The following is a 26,067-nucleotide window of genomic DNA, read 5'->3' on the forward strand; positions in this document are numbered from 1 at the left end:
CCACTTAAAAATTCACATTGACATATTATGCTATTTTTCGATGTGCCATAACTTTATTTAATTCATACATTATTATAGTGTTACATTCTTCACTTCCCGCATTCTGCCACTCGCTTAAATTCCATTAATGCGCCTGACTGTGATGATAATCAATACGATGTGATAGGCAGAAATATCGTTGTCTGGACAAGAAGTAACGCGTTAACGTTGTAAAGTTTGGGTCAAGTCTTAGAACTTGGAGCACATGACATGAACGTTTTAAGAGTGCTTTCTGATTTTAAGAGCTCTGACGTTTCTACTTTGGTGTATTATTTTATTACAAATTCTCTGTTTTTCTGTGTTCTTATTTAAATCATCACATTTTTATTCAAATCCTCGTTTTTTATTTCCGAGCACAAAAATAACTGCGTGTGAATTTGAAAACATGAAAGTGGATTGAATGTGACAGAGAACAAGATCAGAAAGATAGCAAAGAATAACGTAACAGAGAAATTTTTGACAAGATCCGAAATACATTTTGAAGTTAAAAACACGGTAAATTGTAAGCAATGATTTTATTGTAACATTTATATTAAAATATATATTTTTTGTACATTTAAAACTTTTAAATTACTTTAAGCTTAATTAATCCGTTACATAAGTATATTAAATTTGTGTAAAAAGTAATTGTAATTATGTACATGGTGTCTTGCAATTATTGTAATATTTAATTAGAACAGAAATTGTAGCTAAAGTTAAAATTTATTAAATTCGAAGTTACAATTTCTTAATTATAAGTAATCAAAATCAGCAGTTAATATTTTTTTCGGCTTTATTAATTCCTGTTATTTCGCGCGTATATTTGTATCTGTTATAAAATATTGATTTTCACAGCTCAGGTGATATTGATTTTCTGTACTCAGCTGACATATAATATTCATTTCTCATACATTACATTTATGTACACATATTAATACATACATACAGTACACATATTAATAATCAGTAGTATATTAGCAAATTGATTACTAATAGTATATTTTATTATAAGATTAAAAGTTTAATCGTTCTATTAAAAAAAAAATATCAGTGAAAAAGGTTAGGTGTCCGGTACTACCCCACCTTTCCCTACAATCTTTACGCACTTTTTTACACATTTAGACGTTTACTATCTTAAAATCTTTTAACATTGCATTATATGCTGCTAAAAAAGATTATTTTTTATTTTTGTATAATACGTTATAATAATAAGTTATTTGTTTTTAATACAGAATTCAATGTGTATCAATATACACATTACAATAAGTAAAAACTATGGGAAACGATTTTGAACATTTTTTTTTATTATTGGCATTCCTTTCTTTTCCATTAATTTAATTATATTTAAGTTTTCACGTTCTATTTGTTTTATATTCGTATAATACGTTACAATATTATTTTTCTAACATCTTTATTTAATCTGTTTAGAGATTGTACAGTGTTACAATCGACACATTAATGATTTGTATAATAAATAAATGTGAAGTAAGACATTGTGGCGCTGGTCAGCTGCAATGAAAGATATGTTTTTCAAACATTCAGAACGTATATTATGTCAAATAAATTCTGATATAAATCTTACCGTAGAGAAGCCTTCTAAAGACCCTACAAATAATTCACCAATCTTTATGTTCAAAGTTTTAGTGCCCCTTTGCAACATGAACAATATAAGTTTCTGTATATGTAAAGGAGCTAGATACCATTCAACGTTGTACCTATGAAATGACAATTAAACACGATCCATATCAATAATTTTCAACGACAATAAAATAATTTATAAATAGTTGCAATTCTTTCTAAAAAATAGTAACGCAAAGTCATCTTACAAAACGTTTCAGCTTTGGCTTTGTGTAAATTTTATATTGCATTATGTGTTTATGAATTCTCCAGCTTTTTTTAGAATTGAAAAGATTTTAAATTATCTGTACACATTTCTTACACTGTAACAAACATGCTATTATTGTGATCCGTAATTTGTTGCGCAGCAAAATTGGCAAAGAATATGTATGTATAATAAACACAGATAAATGTAATGGGTTGTAACAGCTTTTCACTAATATCTCCAGACGACATCTCTCGAAAAGTCTAGAATACCAACTGTTTATTTTAAAGTTTAGTTTTCTATTAAAAAATAAAAGATCAAACTTACTCGATAAAGATTGAGACTTGCGTAAAGTATTCCGCCAAATATTAAAAGGGCGAATGTTACATTAAATGAAGCTGCATAAATTTCGACAATCCTTCAAAAGGAAACAAATATTAATACTACTACACAATTTGTTTTATGACACATGGAAATAAATACAGAAATTAATTTTTTTTCGATCAATTTCTTTGTAGATTTTACTTTGATATCGACATTGTTTTTTTAATTATCTTATTTCCATTATCTTATTTTTCTAATTTTTCTATCATCAAGGGAATGTTAGACTAAAGCAATTATCGACCCTTTTTTCTACAAGGCAATTTTTTCAAATTGGCTTTACAGAATTGAAAATTCTTTTACACAATTAAAGTATACATGTTAATCTTGAATGGGAAGGACAATTTCATACTTTATAGCCTTTCGATGCATATCTATGGCAACAATTATTCCTTTGTAAATGAAAGTCGCATTTCTCGTACCATTCATTTGTCTAATACCGATTGTAATAGCCTTTTCCATACGATAACTGTAAAAAATTAATTTACCATAAATATATAATAATTTATATTTGTATAAAAACGTTATATTACGTACAAAAATTGTGTGCAGCACAGTTTTACACTGATTTGAAAATAAATTTACAATACATTTTGGTAATCATTACCATTTGGTGCAATTATTAACATTTTCTTACCCAGCAATCTTGAACATTCCGCTAGCATGTTGAAAAAATGCCAGTGACGTTGTTCCCGTCGCTAGCATTGCAAGCGCTCCTACGCAGTATGCTACATCTGCATGTAGTATAATTAAGTAAAAATATTTTTCTTGATCGATGAAGTACTTTGTGATGATATGTACGGATGGATGTGGCCGAGACTCGTTCGCAGACAATGCATTAACGAACATGTATGGCACAAATGGAATGAGAAGAAAACAACTCACGTTGAAGGTAACGAGCACTAAGAACGATTTAAAAAAAAGCAATCGTAAAAAATTATTAAAATTAACATTTTTAAATATTGTTATGTGTTTTTAATTTATTTTTAAACACTTTTTATTTTTGTTTTTTCTAATGTATCTATGGTATTATTCGATATTTGCTTATATTTGGCTCAGGAATTCCGTGCTTGTTATTGATACTTGAATGCCGTTTAGCGTAATTTACGCCGCACGGAGATTTATGACATAGAAGTAAAAAAAATACAAAGTGCAGGAATCTATGACCGTTGTTAGCCTTTTCTTAATTTTAATAAGTTATTTAAGCTATTTAAAATGCCAGTGTGCGTTTGCCGTTTGTGCCAAGAGCTAATTAAGAATACGATCACGAAGTTTCAGACACAATACTCTATATATATCGCGAATATGTCATTTAATAAGAATATTATTTAAGTTTAAATAAAATCTACACATTTTCTGAATAATGAAAACTGAAAGATTATCTTACACGTAAGTCCTTTAGTAAAACGTTTTGAAAAGCCCCAATACTTTTCTATAATGGCAACTTCATATTCATCTCTCAGCTCGTCGTAGGTATGTTGAAAGTGTTCTAATAAATGTTTCACCTGTCATTACAATGATTTTCCATGCTACTGGTTATATGGAAATTAATACGCGCTACTATAATATACAATACAACATACGTTTAATCAAACAAAGAATAATTTTTATAACTTACAACATTCATGTTACAACTGAACGAGAGGTATATCAACACGAAGTTGAAATAGAAGGCTGTGACAGAAAGAATTTCAATGACTAATGGCACATCGCATTTTGAAGTCGCAAATGTTGTTAACTACGGGAATTCATTTTGTTAACATTTTAATAAAAGTAACGAAAACTATGTCGTCGACAAATTAAAAAATTTGAATTATTAACTGTTTTTCTATGTACAATTCTTTGACTGAAAAGCGCAAATGTAATTATACGTTACAATAATTTTATAACAAGGATATTTTATAATATGTATTATAATTATACCTAAGTTTAAATTCATTATTAATGAATAAAAATATTTTTCTAAATAAACTACTAAAATGTATACCTGAAATACTATAAAGCTTCCTAGAATTCCATATTGCAGAACTAATTGCAATCGTACAAATTTGGATTTTGTATAAGGCCACAAGCCAACCGCAAGCAAAAGAATTCGATTGAGACTGAAGTACTTTTTCTTCATGTAAACCATCTCTTCGAGCGTCGAAACACATATGATTGCGATGAAGTCGGCGACGCTTCGTTCACCCCCTCTTTTTAACCAATCGATTGAATATTTCTTCTTTTTAAATAAATTTTACCACGGAGCTAACACTAAGCGTGAAAAGAACATTATAATGGAATTTAAACACTTACAATTTTGCAATTTTCTTTCCTTGAAGAGGTCTACGATATCATATACAACGCATAAGAAAGTTTAACAGATATTTTCTTTTCATAAAAAAATAAAGAAAAAAGAATACATAAGAAAAGATCCACTTAAAAATTCACATTGACATATTCTGCTATTTTTTGTTGTGCCATAACTTTATTTAATTCATACACTATTATAGTGTTACATTCTTTAGTTCTTGCATCCCGCTACTCGATTAAATTTCATTATTGTGCCTGCCTGTGACGATACTCAATACGATGTGATAGGCAGAAATATCGTTGTCTGGACAAGAAGTAACGCGTTAACGTTGTAAAGTTTGGTTCGAGCCTTAGAACTTGAAACACATGACACGAACGTTTTAAGAGTGCTTTCTGATTTTAAGAGCTTTGACGTTTCTATTTTGTTGTATTATTTTATTACAAATTCTCTGTTTTTCTGTGTTCTTATTTAAATCATCACATTTTTATTCAAATCCTCGTTTTTTATTTCCGAGCACAGAAATGACCGCGTGTGAATTTGAAAACATGAAAGTGGATCGAATGTGACAGAGAACAAACTCAGAGAGATAGCAAAGAATAACGTAAAAGAAAAATTTTTGACAAGATCCGAAGTACATTTTGAAGTTGGAAACACGCTGAATTGTGAGCAATGATTTTATTGTAACGTTTATATCAAAATAGAATAAGGTTGCCGAAATCGCACCACTTTAGACATAAAGGCTTATAACTAAGGAATTATGAAGAATATCTTCAATCTTTTTACATTATAATGAAGCACAACATTTCTCCTTTCATATATATTTTTTTCAGAATTTTATGTATTGTCATAAATTTTTAAATGATGATTTTTAAGAAGCCTTTAAATAGTGAAATTTAGGCAACTGGTCTCCTAAATCGCACCACATATTAATGTTACTTTTTCTAGAGTAAAACAACACTTTTTCTGCTAGATTCTTTCTTCTCGAGCAAAAATGCGTTAGATAAGCATAATTTTATTAATGTTGGAAATAAATACCGTAAACTAAATATAATTTTAGTCAATGTCATCATATCGATAATTTTTCAATAATATTATAATAACATTGTTACATTATGGTAATATTGGTACAATATTTTCTTGTATTGTTATTATATTTTATTTTATATATGTAGCCACGATCAAAGCAATGGTGCGATTTAGGAAACTAAGACATGGAGCGATTTAAGAGACAAAAGCATTTTGTAAAACTTTCTTTGTAATTTATAAATAATAAACTTTTTAATTTATAAATAAAAGTACAAAGTTATTTGAACTTTGCTAATCTAATTTTAATAATAGTGTGATCATTACAAATTATCGAAATTTTGATTATTTATTTTATCTTTTTTGCAATTGAGTTCTAAAATATGTTGAAAAATAGCAACGAAGTTACCATTTTTCTAAAGACATTAATTGCAAAATTTCTATTGTTCTTAACGTATTGAGTTCAATAGAGGATAATGATAATGTTATGTTGTTACCAAACAATCCTGCAAAGAATGTACAAGTACTGTAGTTGAATTTATACGCAAGGTGGTGCGATTTAGGAGCTGGTGCGATATCGGCAACCTTGCCCTATATATTTTTTGTACATTTAAAACTTTTAAAATATTTTAGATTTAATTAATCCGTTACATAAATATATTAAATTTATGTAAAAGGTAATTGTAATTATGTACATGGTGTCGTGCAATTATTGTAATATTTAATTAGAACAGAAATTGTAGCTAAAGTTAAAATTTATTAAATTCTAAGTTACAATTTCTTATTTATAAGTAATCAAAATCAGCAGCAAATATTTTTTTTTGGCTTTATTAATTCGTGTTATTTCGCGCGTATATTTGTATCTGTTATAAAATATTGATTTTCACAGCTCAGGTGATATTGATTTTCTGTACTCAGCTGACATATAATATTCATTTCTCATACATTACATTTACGTACACATATTAATACATACATACAGTACACATATTCATAATCAGTAGTATGTTAGCAAATTGATTACTAATAGTATATTTTATTATAATGAAAAGTTTAATCGTTCTATTAAAAAAAAGTCATCAGTGAAAAAGGTTAGGTATCCGGTACTACCCCACCTTCCCCTATAATCTTTACGCACTTTTTAGCACATTTAGATCTTTACTTTCTTAAAATCTTTTAACATTGCATTATATGCTGGCAAAAAAGTTATTCTTTATTTTTATATAATACGGTTTTTTATTTTCGTACAATAAATCTTCTGTTTTTAATACAGAATTCAATGTATCAATGTACACATTACAATACGTAAAAACTATGGGAAACAATTTAGAATTTTTTTTTTTATTATCGGCAAGCTCCCTTTCCCATTAATTTAACTGTATTGAAGTCTCCACGTTGTATTTGTTTCATATATCTGTATATATAATACGTTACAATAGTATTTCCTAAAATCTCTATTTAATCTATCTAGAGATTGTACAGTGTTACAATCAACACATTAATGATTTGTATAATAAATAAATGTGAAGTAAGACATTGTGGCACTGGTCAACTGCAATGGAATATATTTTTTTCAAACATTTAGAATATATATTGTGTCAAATAAATTCTGATATAAATTTTACCGTGGAGAAGCCTTCTAAAGACCCTACAAATAATCCACCAATCTTTATGTTCAAAGCTTTAGTGCCCCTTTGCAACATGAACAATATAAGTTTTTGTATATATAAAGGAGTTAGATACCATTCAGCGTTGTACCTATGAAATGACAATTAAGCACAATCAATATCAATAATTTTATACGACAATAAAATAATTTTTAAATAGTTGAAACTCTTTCTAATAAATAGTAATGCAGAGTCATCTTACTAAACATTTTTTCAGCTTTTGCCTTGTGTAAATTTTACATTGTCTTTTGTATTTATGAATTCTCCAGCTTTTTTTAAAATTGAAAAGATTTTAAATTATCTGTATACATTTCTTACACTGTAACAAACAGGCTATTATTGTGATCCGTAATTTGTTGCGCAGCACAGTTGGCAATGAATATGTATGTATAATAAACACCGACAAATGTAATGGGTTGTAACAGCTTTTCACTAATATCTCCAGATGACATCTCTCGAAAAGTCTAGAATACCAACTGTTTATTTTAAAGTTTAATTTTTTTATTTAAAAATAGAAGACCAGACTTACTCGATAAAGATTGAGACTTGCGTAAAGTATTCCACCAAATATTAAAAGGGCGAATGTTACATTAAATGAAGCTGCATAAATTTCGACGAACCTCCAAAAAGAAAAAAATATTAATAGTACTAAATAATTTGTATTATGACACATAGAAATAAATTCAGAAATAAATTTTTTTTGATCAATTTTGATCAATTGTAGATTTTACTTTGACATTGACATTGTTTTTTTAATTATTTTATTTCCATTATCTTATTTTTTTAATTCTTTTATTATTAAGGGAATGTTAGACTAAAGCAATTATCGATTTTTTTCTACAAAGCAATTTCTTCAAATTGGCTTTACAGTATTGAAAATTCTTTTACACAATTAAAGTATACATGTTAATCTTGAATGGGAAGGTCAATTTCATACTTTATAGCCTTTCGATGCATATCTATGGCAACAATTATTCCTTTGTAAATGAAAGTCGCATTTCTCGTACCATTCATTTGTCTAATACCGATTGTAATAGCCTTTTCCATACGATAACTGTAAAAAATTAATTTACTATAAATATATAATAATTTATATTCGTATAAAAACGTTATATAACGTACAAAAATTCTGTGCAGCACAGTTTCACACTGATTCGAAAATAAATTTACAATACATTTTGGTAATCATTACCATTTTGTGCAATTATTAACATTTTCTTACCCAGCAATTTTGAACATTCCGCAAGCATGTTGAAGAAATGCCAGTGATGTTGTTCCCGTCGCTAGCATTGCAAGCGCTCCTACGCAGTATGCTACATCTGCATGTAGTATAATTAAGTAAAAATATTTTTCTTGATCGATGAAGTACTTTGTGATGATATGTACGGATGGATGTGGCCGAGACTTGTTTGCAGACAATACAATATCGATCATGTATGGCACAAATGGAATAAGAAGAAAACAACTCACGTTGAAGATAATGAACACTAAGAACGATTTAAAATACAATCGTTAAAAATTAGTAAAATTAACATTTTTAAATATTGTTATCCGTTTTAAATTTATTTTTTAACATTTTTTTATTTTTATATTTTCTAATGTATTTATGGTATTCTTTGATATATGGCTATATTTAGCTCAAGAGTTCCATGCTTGTTATTGATACTTGAATCAAGAGACGCGGTAGCGGCTCGCGTCATGTATATTTTTTTCGTCCTTTTATGTAAAAGACGCTATCGCGTATCATTTACAGGGAAGAACACAATTTTTTACAAATAAATAGTTGTTTTTCTTAAACAAATTAATTTTATTAAAAAATGAATTTTGGGGGGACAAATATCGATTTTTCCGAGTACAATGACACAAGAATGATGTCCGTAAGTGCATTCAATGCTGAGATATGAGTTATACATGTATTTTTCAGCCCGATTTATGTCATAAAGAAATTCAGATACGTCGTTGTCGTCGTCTCCGTCTTCGCAAAATTTTAGATTTGTCTCCCTTGGTCTAAGTATTCACAACACGAATGGGGAACTGTACGGAGATGAATCCAACGGGCGCAAATAGTGTTCCTCAAGTACTCTAACATTGATCTTTGGTACCCTCTATCACCAACCTCTATAAGGTTATTTTATGATATCTTCAAAAAATTTCAGATTTGTCCCTTTTGGTGGTAATTTTGAAAAGATATATAAATATATATAAAAAATATTTCAGACTTGGTCTCTCTTCCTCTCTGTTTTTCATTCTTTTCTTCGTTTACTCTCATTCCCCGTTTCTCTCCCCCGCTCTCTCTCTTGCTCTCTACCGCTCTCCCTCGCCTTCCTCGCTCTTTCTTGCTCTCCTTCGTTGTCTATCGCTATTCCACGCTCTCCCTCGCTTTCTACTTTTCTTCTTTGCTCTCCCATGATCTTTATCGTTCTCTATCGCTCTCCCACGTTCTCTCTTGCTCTCTATCATTCTTTTTCGCCCTCTTTTGCTCTCTCTTGCTCTCCCTTGTTCTCTACCGCTGTCTCTCGCTCTCTACCGCTCTCCTTCACTCTCTCGCTCTCCTTTGCTCTCTCTCGCTCTCCTTGGCTCTCTATCACTCTTCCACGCTTTCTCTTGTTCTCTACCTCTCTCCTTTGCTCTCCCACGCCTTTTCTTGTTCTCTACCGCTCTCCCATGCTCCCTCGCTCTATACCGTTTTTTCTCTCCTTCTCACGCTCTTCCCCGTTCTCTCTCGTTCTCTACCACTGTCCCTCGCTCTCTATCGCTCTCTCTTGCTCTCTACCGCTCTCCCTCGCTTTCTTCCGCCCTTCTTTGCTCTCTATTGCTTTTTTGCTCGCTTTCTCTCCCGCTTTCTCGCTCTTTACCAAACTCATTCACTTTCTCTCTTTCTTTCTTTTTGTGTCCAAATATTTATTTTTGTGACTAAAACATACATTTTTTTTGTGTTTATATAACCTTATTGTTTATGATATATATTGTTACTGTTCCAACTTAGATATGTAGCAAAAATTTATAAAATTCGCGTAAAAAAGGCATTAAAAATGTAAGAAAAAGCGCCAAGTATATTTTTTTGTAATGCCAAAACAGCAACGGATAAAGTTATTCGCTTAAAATAAACTTTAATAATATAAAAAAAACGACAAGTATATTTTTTGTAATATATTATTAATGTATCAAAATACTTAGCAAAAATTTGTTAAATCCGCTTAAAAAAACATTAAAAATGTAAAAAGAAGCGCTAAGTATATTTTTTTGTAATATAAAACCAAACCAAAACTACAATAAATAAAACCAACTGTAATATCATAAAAAAAAAATGAAATAAAAATATTGCAAGTGTATTTATTGCCGATGGGGTGAGAGTCTTATGACCACGTTGCAATTGATTACCAGCCACTTACAGTGTTAAACAAAGGAAAAGCTGTACGTACCAGCCGCTTAAATGACTGTGATCAATCGCAACGTGGTCAAACGAGTCACTCCCGATAAGCAGCAAATTATGTGACAAATTGACAAATAAAATCAAAGATGGGCAAAATCTCTAGCAGCAGCGGGCTCGTTTTTTTTAATAATTTTTAGAGCCCGCAGTCCTTCTATTCTATTTACCTATTTATAAATTTTTATAATAATAATTACGTAGAAATTAGTACGTACTTTTTCATTACCTTTTATAATGCTGTAGTAAATGACGAGATATTAAAATTACATAATTTGATGATTAGTATTAAATTTAATAACAAATACTGTAAAAATTTAAAGTAAGCTGTTCAGTACATTCAACAAGCTTATCTTTACGTAAATCTTACCTGAAAGATTTTCTAATTCTTTATTTTTTAGCATACTGTATTTTATAACATCATTTTTATCGGAATTTGGATTAATTTTGTTAAATATTAATGTCATTATTATGACTATATTCCAATGTCAGTATTGAAAATTGATTTAATCATTATTTAAAAAATCTTGTAGCTAATAATTGAAGTGTAGGTTATATTTTAAATTAATGTGTGTGTGTGTGCGTGTGTGTGTGTATGAAAGATAACTTTAACGGTTATATATTAGTTATATAAAAACCGCACGGAGATTATGACAGAGAAGTAAAAAAAAAATAAAAAGTGTAGGAGTCGATATACCGTTGTTAGCTATTTCTTAATTTTAATAAGTTATTTAAACTATTTAAAGTGTGCGTTTGCCGTTTGTGCCAAGAGCTAATTAAAAATACGATCACAAAATTTGAGACACAATACTCTATATCGCGAATATATCATTTAATAAGAATATTATTTAAGTTTAAATAAAATCTACACATTTTGTGAATAATGAAAACTGAAAGATTGTCTTACACATAATTCCTTTAGTAAAACGTTTTGAAAAGCCCCAATACTTTTCTATAATGGCAACTTCATATTCATCTCTCAGCTCGTCGTAGGTATGTTGAAAGTGTTCTAATAAATGTTTCACCTGTCATTACAATGATTTTCCATGCTACTGGTTATATGGAAATTAATACGCGCTACTATAATATACAATACAACATACGTTTAATCAAACAAAGAATAATTTTTATAACTTACAACATTCATGTTACAACTGAACGAGAGGTATATCAACACGAAGTTGAAATAGAAGGCTGTGACAGAAAAAATTTCAATGACTAATGGCACATCGCATTTTGAAGTCGCAAATGTTGTTAACTACGGGAAATCATTTTGTTAACATTTTAATAAAAGTAACGAAAAGTATGTCGTCGACAAATTAAAAAGTTTTGAATTATTAATTGTTTTTCTGCGTATAATAGTTGAACGGAAAGCGCATATGTAATTAAACGCCACAATAATTTTATAACAAGAATATTTTCTAAAGTGTATTATAATTATACCTTAATTTAAACTTATTATTAATGAATAAGAATATTTCTCTAAATAAACTACTAAAATGTATTACCTGAAATACTATAAAGCTTCCTAGAATTCCATATTGCAAACCTAATTGCAATCGTACAAATTTGGATTTTGTATAAGGCCACAAGCCAACCGTAAGCAAAAGAATTCGATTGAGACTGAAGTACTTATTCTTCATGTAAACCATCTCTTCGAGCGTCGAAACACATATGATTGCGATGAAGTCGGCGATGCTTTGTTCACCCTCTCTTTTCACCCAATCGATTGAAAATTTTTTCTTTTAAAATAAATTTTACCATAAAGCTAACACTAAGCGTGAAAAGAACATTATAATAAAATTTAAACACTTACAATTTTGCAATTTTCTTTCCTTGAAAAAGTCTATGATTAAACTATCAGATGCGAGTATAAGAAAATTTAACAGATATTTTCTTCTTATAAAAAAATAAAGAAAAAAGAATACATAAGAAAAGATCCACTTAAAAATTCACATTTACATATTCTGCTATTTTTCGATGTGCGATAACTTTATTTAATTCATACATTATTATAGTGTTACATTCTTCAGTTCCCGCATTCTGCCACTCGCTTAAATTCCATTAATGCGCCTGACTGTGATGATAATCAATACGATGTGATAGGCAGAAATATCGTTGTCTGGACAAGAAGTAACGCGTTAACGTTGTAAAGTTTGGGTCGAGCCTTAGAACTTGGAGCATATGACACGAACGTTTTAAGAGTGCTTTCTGATTTTAAGAGCTTTGACGTTTCTACTTTGGTGTATTATTTTATTACAAATTCTCTGTTTTTCTGTGTTCTTATTTAAATCATCACATTTTTATTCAAATCCTCGTTTTTTATTTCCGAGCACGAAAATGACCGCGTGTGAATTTGAAAACATGAAAGTGGATTGAATGTGACAGAGAACAAGATCAGAAAGATAGCAAAAAGTAACGTAAAAAAGAAATTCTTGACAAGATCCGAAGTACATTTTGAAGTTAAAAACACGGTAAATTGTGAGCAATGATATTATTGGAACGTTTATATCAAAATATATATTTTTTGTACATTTAAAACTTTTAAATTATTTTAGGTTTAATTAATCCGTTACATAAGTATTTTTTATGTAAAATTTTTAATTTTATGTAAAAGGTAATTATAATTATGTACATGGTGTCTTGCAATTATTGTGATTTTTAAATAGAACAGAAAATGTAGCTAAAGTTAAAATTTATTAAAGTCAAAATTACAATTTCTTAATTATAAGTAATTAAAATCAGCAGGTAATATTCTTTTATCAATTCCCGTTATTTTGCATGTATATTTGTATCTGTTACAAAATATTGATTTTCACACTTCAGGTGATATTGATTTTTTGTGCTCAGCTGACATATAATGTTCATATTTCGTATATTACATTTATGTACATATAGTACACATCTTAATAATTAGTAGCACGTTAGCAAGTTGATTACTAATAGCATATTTTATTATAATGAAATTTTTAATCGTTACTTTATTTAAAAAAAACTATTTGTCTTAATTTTTTTTTTGGAAGAATAAAGCATGTGTGTGTGTGTGTGTGTGTGTGTGTGTGTGTGTGTGTGTGTGTGTGTGTGTGTGTGTGTGTGTATTTATTTATTTATTTATTTACTTATTTATTTTTATTTATTTTTATTAGAAATAAAACGAATACTTTTTTGCTAAATTTTTTGTATATTAAATGAAAAATATATAAATTAAATAAATTGTAAATATTGAATAAAATATTTACATCTGTTATAGTTACTCAATCTTTTTTCTCATTTATTAAAATTACAAAAATCTTAAGTTTTTGTTATTTGAGTAGGCAAACTTTAAGTTTTTATTTTTAGAGGCTAAACACCCTTTTAAAGACATTCGATCTTTTGAAGCGTATAACGTCGAAATTATAAAAGATACAAAAATATTCAAAATGAAAATTTAATAACTTAAAAAATACTTTATAACAGTGGTTAAAAATGTTTTAAAATTAATAAATTAAAAATTTTTTAAATGTTTTAATTAAAAATGTTAATTAAAATTTAAAAAAAATGTTTGTTATTGTTATAAAGTACTCTTCAAACCATTCAACTTTTATTGAGAATTTTTTTGTAACTTTTATAGTTTTGACGCATCGAAAGAAACAAACCAATTTTCTTCAAAGAGATGTTTCACCCCCTGAAAGTGAAAATGGGAATGTATAAAAAAAATACGTGTCCCTTATTTTGATCTGTACTACGACATTAAAAACTCATCAAAATCGGACGCGGACACTTCTGTTTGTTTTGTTGTAAAATCAAGATAAAGATAATATACATTGCAATAATCTGGACAAAAATAAAATAAGGTTACTTTTCATTTAGATAACTATTTAGATAATTTTATTTAGATAACGGCAACACTGCCTTTTTACTTCTGATGTGTATTTTAACGTAATTTCCCTTATGTCGTTTGATATGCATGACAGCATATCGCAAAAGAAGTTGGTACATTCGCATTTAATAACGTTCTGCGTGAAATCTATAATTACGCCATCAATTTAATACCAGTGAAATTCAGCAGATGTTCAGTTTCTCATAAAAAATAACTTACGGGGGAAATATTTTTGTGGGAACAATTTCAAAGTTGTGCAGGCGTACTTAGCACAAACAACTACGCTTTTGCATGCTTTATTCCTATTCGCTGATAATAATTGTTTATGTATAAAAATGTAATTTGAAAATTAATGCATCTAATAACAACATCAACAAATTTTTATTTTTTGCATTTTTTATAATGCATAATTTTATACGTAATAAGTCACTAAAAAACTGAACCTTTAAGTTATGAAGATATTATCAATAATATCCTTAATATAAATATTTTAGAATATTCGTACAATATTATGCTCGGTTAGGAATGATATCATATGAATATTCTAAAATATTTATGCAATATTGTTAGGGATATTATTTATATAAATAATATTACAGTAACATATGTCAACACAAATATCTTGAACAAAGAAAATAAATTAAACTTGTAATTAGCGCAACATTAATTAAATTTGTAAATGACTTAATTTAAGTAAGAAGAGTTCAAAACATCCTGTTTGATACCTTATGAAGATATGACACGTACCAGTGTGTATCTTTGATTAAATAATTTTATTTTGAAAATCTTATATCTCTCTAAGTAATATCTCTAACTAATCTATGTACTAAAAATTGTAATACACTACCAAATTTAAATGTAAATTAATTGTATTATTTGGCTTTGTACTAATTATATCTATATCACATTTTTATTTAATCCAATTTGCCTTATTGCGCAGAATATATGAAGGTAAAGTAAGATACCGAAGCTTTCACCAGCTACAACGAATGATATTGTTGAACATTTGTATTATGTTACTAAAAATATATTCTGATATGTGCGTGATACCTATATTATTTACTTACCGTGGCGAAACATTCTAACGATCCAATAAATAATCCACCAACACCCAAAGAAAATTCTTTAGCACTTCTTTGCAATACAAACAATATCAACTTTTGTACATGTAATGGAGCCATATACCATTGAACATTGTATCTACAACACGTTATTTAAACAATGAAAATTGATAATATGAGAAAAAGAAAAAGATTTATCAATAATTTTAACATGTACAAATCACATACGTATAAAAATTGTATTTATATGTACTGTCAATACAAAATTGAATGAAATAAACATATTAATTGTATTTACAAGCCAAAATCTTACGCGGCAATATATATGCGATTATTATAATTTATTATATCTTGTCCGATATAATTGGCTATAAACATGTATAGGACGCTGCAAACTGAAAATATAAAGGGCAGCAATATTTCCTTAATGTTTTCTCCAGACGATGCTACCTGAAACATCTAAGACACGAGTTTCGTAATCATACTGAGTTTACCTGCGTATATGTCTATATTATTCTGCTGCATATATAGTAAGTTGATATATTAATTGAACAAAATAATTATACGCAGACTTTTTTTAGAAGCATTAGTAACAGTAGTCATGCTCTTAATACAAAGTCATAAATCAAGAAGTCATCCAGAGATTTTTAGACAAAATTCAAGACTTACTCGAAAGAGATTGAGACTCAAACAAGTCACTCCAACTGTTATTAAACAGAATAACATTGTTTCGAATTTACATACTATTAATTCAGATAATCTATAAACACAAATAAATATATTTCTATAATCTTAAATTTGAGTAAAAATATTGAGTCATTTACAAAATAAGGTAGTATCTTAAGCTTTCATTTTAATGATAATGGATTTCTTAGGTCTGATTGCACCAACGTTATTTTGACTTTAAATGAGACTTAAATGTGTGTCTGTCTTTATTTATTTAGAAAAGAAAGATAAAGACATATATATGTTTAAGCTTTGTTTAAAACCAAAATAATGTTGCTGCAATCGAACTTTAATGGTGTTAGTGAACTAACAACAGTCTGGAACCGTGTCATTTGATAACAACGGAGACTATTGACACTTCAAAATATCATGATATTAGATATCTTTTGTTATACTAGAAATACCGAAAATAAAAAGTTTACCTTATTTCATAAATAATCTAATATTACATTTTCAATTTGAAATTATAACAGTTAGCTAAACACAATATGATTTTGATAATAATAGTTTTAAAATTCTAATTCTTGGTTTAAAGTTATGCATTTATCATTGCATAAAACTAACCTCATAGCTTGCCGATGAATATCTACTGCACATATTACTCCTTTAAATATCAAATTCTCGTTTTTACAAGTAATATTTCGTAGCATATTAAACCCCATTGCACGTTCAAAACGGTAGCTGTAAATAATACATTTTGTTAGTTGTAAATCAACGGATATAAAAATGTCAAAAATAAACAAAAAATATTATTATCTGCCAAAGTATATCTTGGTACCTAATAATAACTTTGCGTGAGTACAATTTTCAGCACTGATAAACTTTAAGACTGATAAATAATTGGTGCGCATGAGTTGGGAATTGTGTAATTCACGTAAAATTATTATTAGCTACCAAAACCTGTTTTTAACGATATTGACGCTTCTTTTGCTCATATTCAATATTTTTTATATTATAAATAATATATTTATTACTTATATATTTTTTAATTTATTTTGTTGCCATAAGATAAATTCGAGATCTTTACATTTATTTAAATTAATTATATAATTTCCTTATGATTCGAATTTTTGTACCTTTTTCTACATTTATTTTATACCTAGAGATTCTGAACAATCCACACATATATTGAATATATGCAATTAGCATTGATCCCGTCGATACTATAATGAAAGCTCCAATCCAAATAGCTGTATGGACATGTAATACAATTAAATAGAAATATTTTTCTTGATCGATGAAATACTCTGTCATAATCAGCACATGCCGTGATCGAGACTCATTCTTCGGTAAAACAATATCGACGATATTCGTCCAAAATTGGACAATAATAAGAATAAATAAAGAACCAGTACCAAGTACTAAAAAGTATTAGAAAACATTTGAATTCTGTTGTATATAAATTTTTAAATTGCTTTACATACTATACGTATTGAATACAAAATGAGAAAGTATATAAAGAATTACAAGAATATTGTCTTACTTATAAGTGCAACCGTATATCGTTTTGCATTTTGACCATACTTTTTTATGATAGCGTTCTCAGATTCATCTTTTAGTTCGTTGCATATATGCTGAAGTTGTATCAATAAATCTTTCATCTGTCAATCCAACAATTCATTAGTCTATCTTTAATATCTTAAAATAAATTGCTAGTTATAAAGACATGTCTTGTAGAAATACGACTTTAAATGAAAAAAAGACGTCTATTATAAATTATCAACTTACATTGTTAGTATTAATAACGAACGCTATATATTTTATCATAAAAGTGGTAAAAAAAAGTATAGTACAAACAATCTTAATAAGATCGGAAGTACATTTCGAGCTTGCAAGTGCTGTAAACTACAAATAATAACTTTTTTAAGATATTTATAAGAAAATATTTATTATATTCCATTTAACATGTAACATTTTTTTTACAATCTATTGATAAAATAAGGATTCTAAATTATTAATAGCTTTTTTATACATACTAATGATTTAGAAAGTATAGTAGTCGTAACTAAATAATTATAATTAATGTATAAATTTTATACACAATTATATATTTTTATCATTATAATTTTTATTGTTTTTTTATTAGAAGGAAGAAAAGAGCCGTGAGAAGTATAGAATAGTAAGATATCATAACATCTTGTATAATTGTTGAATGCTAAGAGTAACTATTAAAATTACTTTAGTTTTTTTAGATATTGTGTTAGATAGTTATTGATGTCATTAGTGTTCAATGCGTTACAAAAACTAAATTTTAATTTTGCAGATAACAACGTTTTTTTTAGGTATTGTCTACGTAATTTTGAGAAGTATCAGTTAAATAATAATTTGTTAACTTTAGGTTAGCTTAACGGTTTTGAATGTGGCTTTCAAATTACGTAATTGAATTTAATGTGTATATTCGGAACATAAAATTATATCACGTAGTAAGAAGAGTTATGAAATGGTCGTGCGCTATTTACAATAAGTTCTTGCAACTTTATAACCTCATAGAAGACATTACGTAATGTTTACTAACAGCAAAGAAGTTATTTTAAAAAGTTAATTTTTAAGCCAAAAAAATTATTTAAAAAAAATTTTTTCCAAATAAAATATATTTTATAAAATATTTATAACCTTGTTTAATGACACTTATGTAAAATCTACAAAGAATCATTACTTTATAATTTTTTAAATAAAAGTACTTTTTATAACATTAGTTATTAATATGCTACAATCCTTCTCCTAACTCACAAATCTTTTTTCCTTGTTTTAAAGTAATTGTAAATTACGTTTGTTCTATGTACTCGATGAACTTCTATTTATAGAGTAATTGGTAGAACTTTATGGCTAACGAACTGCTATTTTTAAAAATTATGTCGTGTTAATATTTACTAACATGAGTAATTTTAAAAAACAAAGTAGTATTCCACCTTTTTCTCTCCTCTGTTATTACTTTTTTATTACTTTGCTATTTTATTTATTTTTTGTTTTATTATTGCAATTTAACTGTATACATGAGACTAAAAGATTGTTACAAATTGCAACATGTTAAAGCTTATTTCAATTATAATACTGTTATGATTAACTCTATAAATCTATAACAATAATATTATTACCTTACTTGAAACAAAATAATAGTTGTCAAAATACTGAATAAAAAAATGAATTTAAGGCGGAATATAAATTTTGATTGTTGGTAGGGCCACAAGCCTATAACAAGCAAAAGAGTTCTATTAAGAGTGAAATGTTCGGTCTCGATGTAGATCATTTCTCTGCAAACTTCAAAATATTACTGCAAAATATCGATGAGGTTGCGTTTACCCTTTTTTCAGTAAGCGATTAAATATTACATATCTTTCTTCTGTTTGGGTATAAATACTTCAATTTGCTCATTGTCCTTTAAAATACAACAAATTTCTCAGAGTTACGAATATTTACGCGATCGATCTGTCGCCGACAGTAATTTGACGGATGTGTCTTTCCCACGAATTTGTTTATAGAAAATTCACGCAAGCGCATTTCTGTCTTTTCAGAGTTGCTACTTCATTCCACTACACGCATTCACAGGATGCACTTGCTCTCCGACGGAAATATCCTACAATTTAACTCGTGTAATGCCGCGACTACTTAGTAAGTCATAATTTATAAATGAATAGTATTAGATTGGATTAAATACTCGACACTTTAATTTCAAATTAGCACAATTAACATTTTTAATAAGTATTATATATTGAGTCTAATTATTTCTATATTATCTATTATTAATTTATTATAAAAACTCTAATCTAAAATTTATATTTGGTATTAACGTTGATACCAAACAAAATATATAACAATAATATATTGAATGCTTAATAACAAATTACATAAAACATCTCGTACTTGTAAGCAAAATAAAATAAATATGTATATATCTTTATTTTTTAATTTACAAATATGGCATAAGAAATATATATTAAAGCATAGCAGAAACCTTACATAAATAAATAATTTGAAGACTTTTACGTCTTTATTAACAATTTGTCATAAAAGAGAGAGTTTTTTTATAATTTTATTATTTTTATTATAATATTGAGAACTATCTTTTATTATATTTTCTATATTGATACTGAGTTGTACGCAAATAAATGTTGAAAATTATACCTCGATGTTGCAGGTAAATGTTACTATAACAAATTATCATTAATAAATTAGTTTAGAACAATCTTTTTGGAACATGTTGCAAAGATACAATTTAGGCAACTAATTATCTAAATTGCACCACCTTTGAAAATATTACATTTATGAATTAAAATATTTAAAAATATAAGGAAACATTAACTAATTGAAACACTAATACTAATTTTATTAATAAAATTTATCGAAAAGAGAATCAATATTTAATAATTAATAAATAACAATAATAAAAAAATAAGATAATCGTTGAAACAAAATAAAATTGAGTGTATTTATTTTTCCAATTGACAATTTTATTTATAGCTTAGGATATTTCATTAAAGTTGCAGCAATATTTTCAGTTTTTGCAATATTGCTGAAATATTCTATGCTATAAATAAAAATGTCAATTGTAAAAATCATGTCTTTCTCAAGATAATTTTATCTTACTTTGACAATTTCTATTTTTTATTATTATTATTCATTAATTATTAAATGTTTTTATCAAATATGATTCTTTCTATTGATACGTTATTAATAAAATTAATTAATAGAAGTATTAATTAATAATTCTTTATATTTTTAATTCATTTATTGGGCTGTATGGATATTAATATTAGTTGTTCTTTTCTGTTACCGATTATCAGTCTGACACTAATATCATTTACAATAAAAGTTATAATAATATGATTTAAGAAAATTAATAAATTATAAATATACTAATTTAATCTTTTTATATGTGTATATATATATATATAATTATTACAAACATATATATGTAATGAATATAAAATATTGTACAGAAATTCTTTTTTATACAAATATAAAAGTTCAGTATAAAATTGCATGATTATATTATTATCAGTTACGTAAATTGATCAATAATTATCTGTCGTGTATCTAATATTTTCAACTTTTATTAGCACGCCCAAAATAAAATGTAATCTTTGAAATTTTTGTTTGTGTTACTAATATATTTTATTTATTTTATATTTTTGTCACTAAATAATGCTTATACTAAATAAAAACATGTTGAGTATGATTTAACAACTAGTATTTATTCGTCAACTTTTCTCTAGCTGAATTACATTTTCAAAAAATTAATCTTTCTACTTTCTAAATATACATACTATAGATTCTTTATTAATCATATCCTCATCATGCATTTGCTAAATTTATTGCTTCTTTATCGCGTAGAATGTATAACAGTAAAATAAGAAACAGAGGTCTTAACCAACTACAATTAAAGATGTTTCTTCTTATAATATTTATTTCTAATATGGTATTTTAGCGATATTCTACATGTAGTATTTATAATACCTTACCGTGGCAAAACATTCCATAGATGCATTAAACAACCCACCAATATTTATAGTAAATTCTCTGGTTTCTCTTTGTAATAGGAATAATATCATCCTTTGTATATGTATCGGGGCTCTATACCATTGTACATTGTACCTATGAAATTATATATTACAATTGTAAATAACAAATTAATAATTTAAAACATAATTTTTTATCAGTTAACTTCAGCATTTACGCCCATTTGTTCTGCTGTTGCATTAATTTCTATATTCGACGTAATAATTTTTAAAAAATAAACTTTTATATACAATATTTTCTTACGCAGTAGAAAATATGTGATTATTGTGATCTGTTACAATTTGCCCCATATAGTTGGCTATAAACATATATAAGACAGTAGCAAGTACAAAAAAAGATGGGAAAAACAATTCCACAAAACTATTTTCAATCACTGCAATCTGAAAAATGTGAGAAATAAATTTTTCATCACATTTTTTGAACAGTATTATTATGTGTAATTTTGGAAAAACTATCACACATTATTGTGCAAAAATAGAAACATACTTGAAATAGGTTTAAGCTCAAGACTAGCACTCCACAAGATATTAAACTAAACATCATTGTCTCGAACGAAGAAACCAAAAGCTTACACAATCTTTAAAAACAAGAAAATATTACTAAACATATTGCATGAATATTATCACTATTATTAGTGTAGATACAAACTTCATAGCTTGCCGGTGAATTTCAACGGCATAAATTATGCCTTCGGTCATTAAATTCTTATTTTTTAGTGTAATATTTTGTAAAATGTCGAAGCTCATTGCATGCTTGATACGATAACTGCAAAGATTGTGTTCTAATTATATAAAAACTCATATTAAATAATACAATTTTTTAATTAAAAACAAACTTTTACATATTTATATTTTTCACATATATTTTGTTATATGTATACATAACAAATTTCGTATAACATAGAAAATGCATATATTTCTACATCCATATTCCTACCTAGCAATTCTAAACATTCCACAGGTATGTTGAAGATACGTAATGAGCATTGCACCTATTGCTATCAGTACAGTGCCTCCGATAGAAAATACTAAGTACATATGAAACACAATCAGATAAAAATATTTTTCTTGATCGATAAAATATTCTGTCACAACGTGAAGGTGATATGGTTGAGACACGTTTTTCGATAAAATAACAAAAGCAAATATTTTCGACCAAAATTGAGCTAAAATACTAACAGAAAGTCCGCAAAATCCAAATGCTGAAAACAAAAAGAAATACTATTAAAATTTTTAATATACGTTTTAAAATTATTTTTAAATTATTTTATGTACACATGTGTGCAGCATAAAATATATTTTTAAAATAAAATCGAGTTTTGCTGCAAAATTGATGACCATTTTCTTTTATATTTGACTTGTAACCGACGTACACAATAACAGACGTTTATTATTTTTCGAAATGTTTCGAAATTTTTGAGAAGGCTTATTTTAACATTTAATTACACATACTTCTTCATTCTCTTTTTTTTTTTAAACTTTAGTATATATTATCAGACAAATTCATGTAGACTCGAGTGTTTTTTTTTTGTTATTGAACTTTTTAATCAGCTGTACATATTTTGAATAATGTAAAGATATATAATGCAAACAATAACATGATATTTTGCTAATATAAGCCTTTATGCGCATTGACATCTCAACAAATCTAATATGGCCTCTTTTTCAAGTTTTCATATTGAAATAATTATTCAAATTGATTGTAGTTTCATTGTTGATGTAATAATTTACATTAGATGTATTATAGATTTTTAGTACTACAGTTTATACATGGAAGACTAATATGTAGGCACATATATATATTTGCACACATTCTGCAATAATTTCTCTTTATTTTAAAAAAATATATAATTTTATAACAGCAATGTAATTTTTAATTAAAATTAATTTTTTAAATTTATTCTTGTATTGGATCATATGACCACTTCTGTTCCTCTTTGACTCATTATGCACTATCGCATATTTATAAATAATATTCAATATAATAAATATATCACTTTGAGTCTAGAATCTACCGAAGAACAGCTTGATAAATATAATCACTAAATTTTAATTTAAAATAATTATTAACAAATTTATTGTATAAAATGTAAATGGGTGTCCATAACATCTCTTCCTCTGTGTAAACTTGACAGCTTAGTTATTAAATAGAAAATATAATTACATGTGAAAATTAATAAATATTACTTTACCTGCAAGTCCTATCGTGTAACGTTTTCCAATACAAGTATATTCCTCCACAATAGCGACTTCATGTTCATCCTTTAACTCATTAAATACGCATTGAAGTTCCATCAGTAAATTCTTCATCTGCCATATTACAAACTCTCTATATTATCTTTATACATATCAAAAATCACTTTTTATTATAAAAATTTATTTGACAGACACATATTAATCTCATTTAACGGGTCAGCCATCAACTTACAACTTCAATTTTAAAATGGAATGCGTTATACTTTATTACGAACACTGCATAGAAAGATACGGAAGACAGCACCTTAGCAACAAGATTCGAAGTACATTTTAATATTATTAATGGTGTCAACTGCAAATACATAATTTTATACAATTTTATTTATTATTATGTTAATAATAATAATAATGTTACGATAATATTCTTCCTTTACCTGAAATATAATACCTGTCGTCAAAATAAGAGAGAAGCAAATAAACTGAAATCGAGTAAACGTGGATTGTTGATAGGGCCATAAACCGACAAGAAGTAATTGAAATCTGTTTATACTGTAATACTGAGTTATCGAAGGTATCATTTCTCTGCGAGTTTCTAAGTATTACTGATTATGAAAACTGAAGATATCGTAAAATTCATCTCCCCTTTTCTCTTATAATTTTTTATTTCTCTCTTATAATTTTGTTAAATAATCATGACTACTTGTGCCAATGTTTTCCATAATATCTAATCGCACCCAATTCAACTAACTCCTTAATAACTGACTATGACTACGCATATGTTATCGATTCACGTGAAAGGCAATTCGACAGGTGTGTTTTTCTCATAAAATTTGCAGAAAACTCACGCAGGCGCGTTTCTCCTTTCTTAGCTCCGTAAATTCATTTCAATGTACACGCTTACAGAATACACTTGGTTCTTCCATTCAAGATTAATTTTTTTTGACTGTAAAGCTACATACCTAGTAAAACTCATAATTCAAAAATGTATTACCCATATAGTCTCTGCAAAAAGTGATTGAAATTAGAAATGTGTCAGTATTTATACTTCTCATATAAAAATAAACGTTATATACATATGAAATTCTTCAGTAACAAATATTTTATACATTTAACAATTTTATAATTTATTTTTTTTATTTGCTACCATATCTTGAATAGTTTTTTGAGATATAATGGAAGTTGAAAACCATTTTGTACATAAGGAGCGATTTCATCCCTTAAAATTTTTTGGCGTTTTTGATATTTTTTTTTTAATTGATTTATTTACACAACCTATTTGTATATAAAGTTTTATTAAAATCAAAATTTTACGAGTTTGATATTAGCAACATTCAAAACATACTAAAAATAATTTTTTTTATATTATAAATGATAAGGAAATAGAAATAAAATTATTGTAATTAATGTAAATAGAAGTAATTTTATTTTAAAGTTGTATACTCACATGTCGGCTGATGTTTACATTATTTTTACTTTTGTTTATGCTTTCTTATGGCAAGAAAAGCACAAAGTGCTATCATTTTTTATCCACATAGCATGGTTCATTTTTTTTGTTTTTTTTTTTAGTGATTTTCTCAATAAGCTAAATTCATTTTCATTTTTTTAAATACACATATTGTTCGAAATGTGATTCTTCTTCTCTTGAATAGTTTTTTATAAATATATAGAAAAGAGTTTTTAAAATATTAATTTTATAATCTTTTATTATAATTTAAGAATTATTTTTTTATTATATTTTCCAATTAACACTAAATTGTACGCAAATAAATGTTGGAAATTGTAGTTTGATGTTTTAAGTAACTATAATTATAATGTTTAACACTTTATCAATAACAGATTAATTTATTAATTTATTAAGCCTTTTTGCTACTGCTGCAAATGTACAATTTAGGCAACCGATTATCTAAATCGTTTTGCCTTTATAAAAAAGTTAAATTTATGAATTAAAATATTTAAAAATATGAGGAATTATTAGCTATTTATTAATTCTATTAATAATTTATCCAAAAAAATCAATATGTATAATTACAATAATAAGAAAATAAAATAATCGTCGAAATAAAATAAAATTAAGGGAA

The 26,067-nt window shown here is 27.0% G+C and overlaps 5 protein-coding genes across 9 annotated transcripts in view; 1 reads left to right on the forward strand and 4 right to left on the reverse strand.

Annotated features, from left to right (window-relative positions):
• LOC105202583 (non-structural maintenance of chromosomes element 3 homolog) overlaps window positions 1-26,067 on the forward strand; it is a 314,468-nt gene that overhangs the window by 67,975 nt on the left and 220,426 nt on the right. For both annotated transcript variants that reach the window (XM_039455631.1, XM_039455634.1), the window contains exon 2: window positions 19,790-19,886. The gene's annotated coding sequence lies outside the window, so the exon portion shown is untranslated. The remainder of the gene's footprint in view (window positions 1-19,789; window positions 19,887-26,067) is intronic.
• On the reverse strand, window positions 1,327-4,397 carry LOC113004035. Its single transcript, XM_026136013.2, has 9 exons — window positions 4,209-4,397; window positions 3,840-3,959; window positions 3,609-3,726; window positions 2,859-3,123; window positions 2,574-2,690; window positions 2,168-2,258; window positions 1,958-2,103; window positions 1,601-1,733; window positions 1,327-1,527 (listed from the first exon to the last, which is right to left on the reverse strand). Exons 1-9 carry the CDS (start codon window positions 4,350-4,352, stop codon window positions 1,474-1,476), a joined length of 1,188 nt encoding a protein of 395 aa, XP_025991798.2. The 5' UTR covers window positions 4,353-4,397; the 3' UTR covers window positions 1,327-1,473.
• LOC105198348 lies at window positions 6,350-13,693 on the reverse strand. Its single transcript, XM_039455580.1, has 9 exons — window positions 12,140-13,693; window positions 11,770-11,889; window positions 11,539-11,656; window positions 8,427-8,691; window positions 8,142-8,258; window positions 7,734-7,824; window positions 7,523-7,668; window positions 7,163-7,295; window positions 6,350-7,089 (listed from the first exon to the last, which is right to left on the reverse strand). The coding sequence occupies exons 1-9, from the start codon at window positions 12,281-12,283 to the stop codon at window positions 7,036-7,038; spliced, it is 1,188 nt and encodes a 395-aa protein (XP_039311514.1). The 5' UTR covers window positions 12,284-13,693; the 3' UTR covers window positions 6,350-7,035.
• On the reverse strand, window positions 15,245-18,118 carry LOC105198350. The gene is made up of 8 exons (XM_039455620.1): window positions 18,006-18,118; window positions 17,761-17,878; window positions 17,377-17,638; window positions 16,842-16,958; window positions 16,221-16,311; window positions 15,865-16,010; window positions 15,558-15,690; window positions 15,245-15,470 (listed from the first exon to the last, which is right to left on the reverse strand). Exons 1-8 carry the CDS (start codon window positions 18,042-18,044, stop codon window positions 15,420-15,422), a joined length of 957 nt encoding a protein of 318 aa, XP_039311554.1. The 5' UTR covers window positions 18,045-18,118; the 3' UTR covers window positions 15,245-15,419.
• On the reverse strand, window positions 21,449-26,020 carry LOC105198351. Of its 4 annotated transcripts, none has more exons than XM_039455590.1 (10): window positions 25,434-26,020; window positions 24,424-24,991; window positions 24,222-24,341; window positions 23,986-24,103; window positions 22,731-22,995; window positions 22,443-22,559; window positions 22,281-22,371; window positions 22,038-22,174; window positions 21,737-21,869; window positions 21,449-21,648 (listed from the first exon to the last, which is right to left on the reverse strand). In XM_039455590.1, exons 2-10 carry the CDS (start codon window positions 24,565-24,567, stop codon window positions 21,598-21,600), a joined length of 1,176 nt encoding a protein of 391 aa, XP_039311524.1. In that variant the 5' UTR covers window positions 24,568-24,991; window positions 25,434-26,020; the 3' UTR covers window positions 21,449-21,597. The 4 variants fall into 4 exon arrangements, with proteins under 4 accessions (XP_039311524.1, XP_039311523.1, XP_039311522.1 ...); XM_039455589.1 differs by having other exon boundaries at window positions 24,424-25,261; XM_039455588.1 differs by having other exon boundaries at window positions 24,424-26,020.

This window comes from Solenopsis invicta, chromosome 12 (genome assembly GCF_016802725.1).
Source record: "Solenopsis invicta isolate M01_SB chromosome 12, UNIL_Sinv_3.0, whole genome shotgun sequence".
Classification (NCBI taxonomy): Eukaryota; Metazoa; Arthropoda; class Insecta; order Hymenoptera; family Formicidae; genus Solenopsis; species Solenopsis invicta.